General features: G+C 57.4%; 1 protein-coding gene across 1 annotated transcript; it reads left to right on the top strand.

The window, feature by feature from the left end:
- Positions 1–712: 712 nt before the first annotated feature.
- LOC310923769 (class I histocompatibility antigen, F10 alpha chain-like) lies at positions 713–6,494 on the top strand. Its single transcript, XM_083885702.1, has 8 exons — positions 713–810; positions 3,722–3,985; positions 4,386–4,661; positions 4,878–5,150; positions 5,232–5,339; positions 5,437–5,472; positions 5,592–5,624; positions 6,169–6,494. The coding sequence occupies exons 1-8, from the start codon at positions 735–737 to the stop codon at positions 6,180–6,182; spliced, it is 1,080 nt and encodes a 359-aa protein (XP_083741828.1). The 5' UTR covers positions 713–734; the 3' UTR covers positions 6,183–6,494.
- Positions 6,495–6,945: the final 451 nt, after the last annotated feature.

Here is a 6,945-nt window from a genome sequence, read left to right as displayed (position 1 = left end):
AGGTCCCGGGGGGGTTCAGGGGAATTCCCAGGGTTTCCTCTGTCCCCTCCCCGCGCTCCCCCCGGTCACTTTCGCGTCTCCCAAGCTGCGGCACCGGGACCCGCCCGGGGATCAGTGACTGCCCCCGGCCCCGGGACCCCCCTGACCCGCCATTCCCGGGCACGGGGACCCCACCGCGCTTCCATTTCTGGGCGAACCCCCTTCCTGGGCACAGAGACCCCCTGAACGTTCATTTCGGGGCGCCGGGACCCCCCTGAGCCCCATTTCCCGGGCACCGGGACCCGCTGCATCCCGTTATCCGGCACCGGGATCCCCTTCAGCCCTTCCCGGGCCTCCCGCCCTTCCCGGACCCCAGACCCGCCTTCTTCTTTCACCTTTGCACCCCAAGATCTCTCAAATTTCCGTGTCCCCCGCAGTTCTCCACTCCCGGCGCTTTTAAGGGGGTCCCAGGGGGTCGCAGGAGGTTCTCAGAGGGCTCCAGGGGGGTCCAGCGGGGATCCAGAGGGATCCAGACGAATTCTCTGGGATTCCCCGTCCCCTCCTCCCCGCCCTCTCTCGGTCTCTTTCGCTTCCGCGTCCCAACCTGCGACACCGGGATCTGCCCGACAACCGGTGACGTCAGTAAAACTTCGGGTCGCAATTGGCGAGTGTGAAATAGCGGCGCCAATGGCGGGGCGGGAGGTGGCTCTGGGGGCGCGGCCTGGGTTGGGGCGGGGCCGCAGCGGAGCAGGGCGATGGCTCCAGCGCTGGGTCTGGGGGCGCTCTTGGGGCTCCTGGGGCTCCTGGGGGACCCTGGGGGCGCCACGAGAGGTGAGTGGGACCCCCCGAAACCGGGACCACCCTTAACTGCAATTCCCGGGCACCGGGACATCTCTGAACTTCCAATTCTGGGCACAGGAACACCCCTTGAGCCCCATTTTGGGTACTGTGACCCCCCTCCATCCCCTTCCCCAGCACCGGGACCCCCCTGGACCCCCTTATCGGGCACCGGAACCCCCTTGAACCCCGAATTTCGGGAAGGAAACTCCCCTTGAAGCCCCATTTTTGGGCACTGGGACACTCTTAAATCTCCATTTCCGGCCACCGGGACCCCCCTGCACCCCCGTCAGTGCCCTGGGACCCCCCTGCACCCCCTTTTCGGGCATCCCGCTTTTCCCAGACCCCAGACCCGCCCTTTTCCTTCACCTTTGCACCCCCCAGATCCCCCAACTTTCCGTGTCCCCCCGTTTTCCGCTCCCGCCGCTTCCCAAACGGGGTCCCGGAGGGTCCCGGCCGTCCCAGGGGTCTCGGGGGGGTCTCAGGGGGATCCAATGGGATCCAGATGAATTCCCTGGAATTCCCCCTTTGCCCCGTCCCCTCCCCCAGCGCGTTCCCTCGGTCTCTTTCTCTTTCCCGTTGCCCAGGCTGCGCCTCCGGGATCCGCCCGCCTCTCCCAGCCCCAGACCCCCCTTTCCCTGACCCAGGGACCCCCTGGACCCCCATTCCTGCCTTTCCAGCTCCCAGACCCCACTTCCCTCAACACCGGGGACCCCCGGACCCCCCTTTCCTGGGCACAGGGACCCCCTGGATCCCCCATCCCGCCTCTCCCAGTCCCTTCCTTGAACCTTGGACCCTTCCCGGCTCTCCCGGTTCTGCTTCCTGACCCTTGGACGCCCCCAGACCCCCAATCTCTGCATCCCCCCAGTTCTGCACCCTGTGCATGGGGGGTCCCAGGGGGCCTGGAGGGTCCCTGGGGGGTTGTGCAGGATCCCTGGGGGGATTCTGGGCCCTGGGACCCCCCTGAATTTCCATCCCTGGGCACTGGGATCCCCCTGTCCCCCCTTTTCCTGCACCAGTCCTTCTCTGCACCTCGTTTCCCATCCTTCCTGGCTGCCCAAATCCCTAGACGCTCCTTTTCCTTTAGTCTGAGATCCCCCTGGACCCCTATTCCTGCTTTTCTCAGCTCTCAGTCCCCCCTTTCCTCTGCATCATGGACCCCCGACCCTCCTATTCTCGGTTGTTCCCACCTTTTGACTCCTCTTTTCTTGGCACTGGGGACTCCTGGACCCCCTTTCCTGGGACTGGGGATCCCTTGGAACCCCCATGCCACCTCTCCCAGTCCCTGCATGTTGGGAAAGATGGGACAGGAAGGACTTATGAATATGACTGCATGGTAAGAAATACTGTAGATGTAAAACCTGAGTGAAATAGGAATGAAAGCCAGTTTCGAGATGTGAGCATGACGGGCAGGAAGACAGTGATGAGCTGAAGACAGGAAAACAAGGGAACAAGTGCATAAGAAAGAAGTCTATAGAGTTTAGAATATAAAATGACATGGTAATGTAGTATTTCTTATAGGCTGCATGCAAAGTTTGTAGGTTTTGTATCTCACGCCAGTTGGTCACTGTAAATTAGAATATTCAACACAAAAAGAGAGATAATGGATTGTAACAAGAGGATCACTCTCTTCTCCTGGCTCTCCTACCCTCTTCTCTGGCCCTCTCACCCCTCTTCCCTTACTTCTCTTCTCTTAGCTCTCTTACCCTCTCGGCCAATCCCCTCTCCTCTCTCTCACCACCCTTTCTCCTGCTTTCTCCCCACATTTTTCCCCTGCTCCTGCCCCGTTTTTACCCCTTAGCTCTCTTCTATCTCTCTCTCCCCATTCTCTCTTTAGGGCTTTGCTCCAGCCCAGGCTGGTGGCTGGAAGCAGAGCCCGCTTTACCCACGACCCTTGTAATAATAAAGCCACGTGTTTCTAGAACATCTCAGGTCTGCAAAGTTCCTTGTCCCTGCCGTCCACGGAAGAATTTCTGCACCTGCACCTCCCCCTTCTCCTTCCATAACCCTGGAACCCCTGAGCCCCCATTCCTGGACACCGGGACCCCCCTACACGCCCTTTCCTGTCCATCCCACCTCTCCCAGCCCTGCAAACCCTTTCCTTGGCCCTGGGATCCCCAAACCCCTTCCCAGCTCTCCCCATTTCCCCTTTCATTGATCCATTGTAGTAGCATCCATGGACGGCAGGGACAAGGAACTCTGCCGAGCTGAGATATTCTAGAAACACGTGGCTTTATTACAAGGGTGGTGGGTAAAGAGGGCTTTGCCTTCAGCCACCAGCCTGGGCTGGAGGGAAGCCCCGAGAGAGAGAGGGGAGAGAGAGGGTAGAAGAGAGCTCAGGGGTAGAAGTGGGGGAAGAGTGGGGGAAGAGAGCAAGCAAGAGAGTAGGGGAAAAGAGGGCGGAAAAAGCGTGGGGGAAAAGCAAGAGCAAGAGAGGGCAAGACAGCGTGGGGGGAAAAGCAGAAGCAAGAGAGAGAGGACCTTGTTACAATCCATTATCTCTATTTTTGTGTTGAATATTCTAATTCACAGTGACCAACCGGCGCAAGATACAAAACCTACAAACTTTGCATGCAGCCTATGAGAACTACTACATTACCACGTCATTTTATATTCTAAACTCTAATGACTATTTTTCTTATCTGTTTTCTCCCTGATGCCTTGGCAGGTGGAAGGGCTTCATTCCTGAGTCCTTTTGTTTCTGCCCTTCAACCCATCTCCAGCTAATCACCGTTTTCCTGCCTCCCATGCCTACATGTCAAAGCTGGCTTTCATTTCTATTGCACTCACAGGTTTTTCATCTGCAGTATTTCTTGCCAGACAATCATATCCATAAGTCCTTCCTGTCCCATCTTTCCCAACAATCCATGACCTCTCAACCCCCCAAATCTCCGTGTCCCCCCAGTTCTCCACTCTCTGCATTACCTGGCTGTGGCAGTGTCAGAGCCCAGCCCGGAGATTCCCCAGTTCATGATCGTGGGGTTTGTGGATGGGATCCCCTTTGAACGCTACAACAGCGAGCGGGGCCGGGCGGAGCCACTGACACAGTGGATGAAGGACGGAGCTGAGCCGGGATATTGGGATGGGCAGACCAAGAAAGCTGAGAGGTGGCAGCACAAGAATGCCAGGAAACTGGAGATACTGCAGGACCGGTACAACCAGAGCAAGGGTGAATGGGGGGATCTGTGGGGCCTGGGCTGGGAAGTGTAGGGTTGGGCTGGGATCTCTGAGGCTGGGATTGGATCCATGGGGCTGGAATGGGATCTGTAGGTCTTGGGTGTGGATTCACAGGGCTCCAAGGGGCTGAGATGGGGATCCATTAGTATGGTATGGGATTTCTTGTGGTCCATGGGTTTGGGACATGGATTCATGGGCTGGGATGTGTGGGGCCAGGTTGGGATCCCTGGGGTTCCATCCCATGGGGTTGGGATATGCATCCATGGGGGTCCAAGGGGCTGGGATAAGGCTCTGTGGGTCTCCATTAGACTCTGGACCTCCATAGGGCTGGAATGGGGCTCTGTGGGGCTGGGACACAATTCCATGGGTCTCTGTGGGTACAATCCCCCCAGGTCTCCACACCATACAGTGGCTTTATGGCTGTGAACTCCTGTCCGACGGGAGTGTCCGTGGAGCCTTCCAGCATGGCTACGATGGGTGGGATTTCATCTCCCTTGATCTGGGATCCGGGAGATTTGTGGCGGCCGACGGCGCTGCTGAGATCACCAGGAGGCGCTGGGAACAGGACGGGACCGTGGCTGAGAGGTGGACAAATAACGTGAAGCACGTCTGCCCAGAATGGCTCCAGAAATATGTCAGATATGGGCAGAAGGAGCTGGAGCGCAAAGGTGGGTGGGAATTTGAATTTGGGAATGAAGGATTGCAGAACACAGTCATTCCTGTTGGAATTCCATGGGCAGATCTCACCCTCATCCCGTTCCCATGGAACTCCATGGGCAGATCTCACCCCCATCCAAATCCAGTGGGAATTCCATGGGCAGATCCCACTGTTATCCCATTCCCATGGAATTCCATGGACGCCTCTCCCCGTTATCCCATTCCAGAGCCCCCTGATGTCCACGTGTCCGGAAAAGAGGAACACGGGACGCTGATCTTGTCCTGCCACGCCTACGGATTCTACCCCAGGACCATCGCAGTCAACTGGCTGAAGGGGGATGAAATGTGGGATCAGGAGACGGAGTGGGGCAGGATCGTTCCCAACAGCGACGGCACCTTCCACACCTGGGCCAGGATCGAGGCGCTGCCGGAGGAGCGGGAGCAGTACCGGTGCCGGGTGGAGCATCCCGGAATGCTGGAGCCCGGGATCTTCGCCTGGGGTGAGGCTGGCAATGTGGGAATTATTGGGAATTCCCAAACGGGGGTTCCCCTTCCCCTCCTCACCATCCCGCATTTCCCAGAGCCGACATCTGGCGGGAATCTCACCGTGGTGGTCGCTGTGTCCGTCATCGCTGCCATCCTCATCCTCACTGTCCTCATTGGATTCATTGTCTGGAAGCTCCAACCCGGTAACACACGGGATGGGGGTCGGGAAGGGGCACGGATCCACCCGGCACCGTTCAGGAATCCTGTGCCACTGAGGCTGATCCCACTGTTTTTCCACAGGGAGGAGGGACAGGGATGGATACAACATGGCAGCCGGTGAGTCCCAGTGGTGGATCCAGCTCTGGATCCCCTCTGTGCAGATCCCAGGATGGATCCTGAGGTTAATCCTGGTGTGTGATCTGTGCTGGAATCTCATGGATCTTCTCTTTCTGCAGGAAGAGATGTGGGAACCAATGGCTCAACTGCAGGTGTGGAGTGGGATCAGGGTGGGATTGCAGAGGGGGATCAGGGCAGGATGGACAGACTGGGATCAGGGAGGGATTGTGGATCAGAGCAGGGATCCAGAGCAGGATCAGATGGAATTGGAGAGTGGGATCAGGGCTGGAGTCTGGAGCGGGATCTGGTGGGATGGATGGGGCAGGATTGGTGTGGGATGGATGTAGCAGGATCAGGGCTGGATTCTAGACAAGAATCAGGTGGGATGGAATGGAGCAGGACTGGGGCAGGAGGGACGGGGTGGAATCAGGTGGGATTCTGGATGAAGGCAGGATTCCAGTGTGGGATTAGTTGGGATAGATTGAGTGGGATCAGGTTGGGATTCCACAGAGGGATTGGGACAGGATGGATGGGGTGCAATCAGTTGGGATGGATGGAGCAGGATTGAGGGAGGATTGGGGCGGGTTCAGGTAGGATTTCGGAGCAGCTCCCGCTCTCCATGGGCTCCAGCCAAGTCCATCCTGTGGGATGGGGACAGGGACAGGATGACACTGTGACCCTCTCTCGTCCCAGCAGGAATCACTGCCTGAGCAATCCATGGAGCTGGATCCAGCCCCTTCCTCTTCCCAGGAAAGCCAAGAGCTGCCAGCAGAGCTCATCCTGCTGCTCCCACCCACCCCACAGCTCTTGCTAATGAGTCAGTTTCCTGTTTTCCAATATTTTAAAGCCCAGATATTCCCAATGCAAGAGCCCTCTTGCAAATATTATGAAGCCATTCTGGGAGGTTTCAGGCCAACGCTCAGGCTTGATACATCTTCAGGGGGCTCATTAAATGCTGGCCAAGTGGTAGACTGTATCAGAAACTTTATGTACTTTGTGTTATGAAACTTGATGTTCTTCATGAAACTTTCTGTTAGAATGCTTCCTGCACACTGCTGCTGATAAGATGCCGGTGCTCCTGCTGGGTCCATGGGGACTTTACTGGCTCGAGCTGTGACAACCTCTGCCTCCATGAGGCTGATTTAGCCGTGCAATAAAGGACTTTGCTTTTACAACTGCCCATCGCCCTTGTCTTCAGTAAGGACACCCCAAAAACCCGACACACGATGGCCCCGGTGGCCGAGCGGTGCCAAAGAGCCATCGAGGACATCCCGAGGCTGCTGCGGGCACAGCGACGTCCCGTCATCAGGGTGGTGACGCCATCGGGGACATGGCTGGTGGCACTTGTCCCCTCCCCACGTGGTGTTTGAAACAAATTTGGGGAATTTTCTGGGAATTTTGACTGAAACTACCCCAAATCCTGATGAGAATTCTTAGGATGACGTCAATGGGGACACTTGGGGGCACTCAAAG

The sequence above is a fragment of the Zosterops lateralis genome (genome assembly GCF_965231275.1).
Source record: "Zosterops lateralis genome assembly, contig: HAP1_HAP1_SCAFFOLD_306, whole genome shotgun sequence".
In the NCBI taxonomy this organism is placed as follows: Eukaryota; Metazoa; Chordata; class Aves; order Passeriformes; family Zosteropidae; genus Zosterops; species Zosterops lateralis.
Note: the sequence above shows the minus strand (reverse complement) of the source record. Positions and strands in the feature narration are given on the sequence as shown.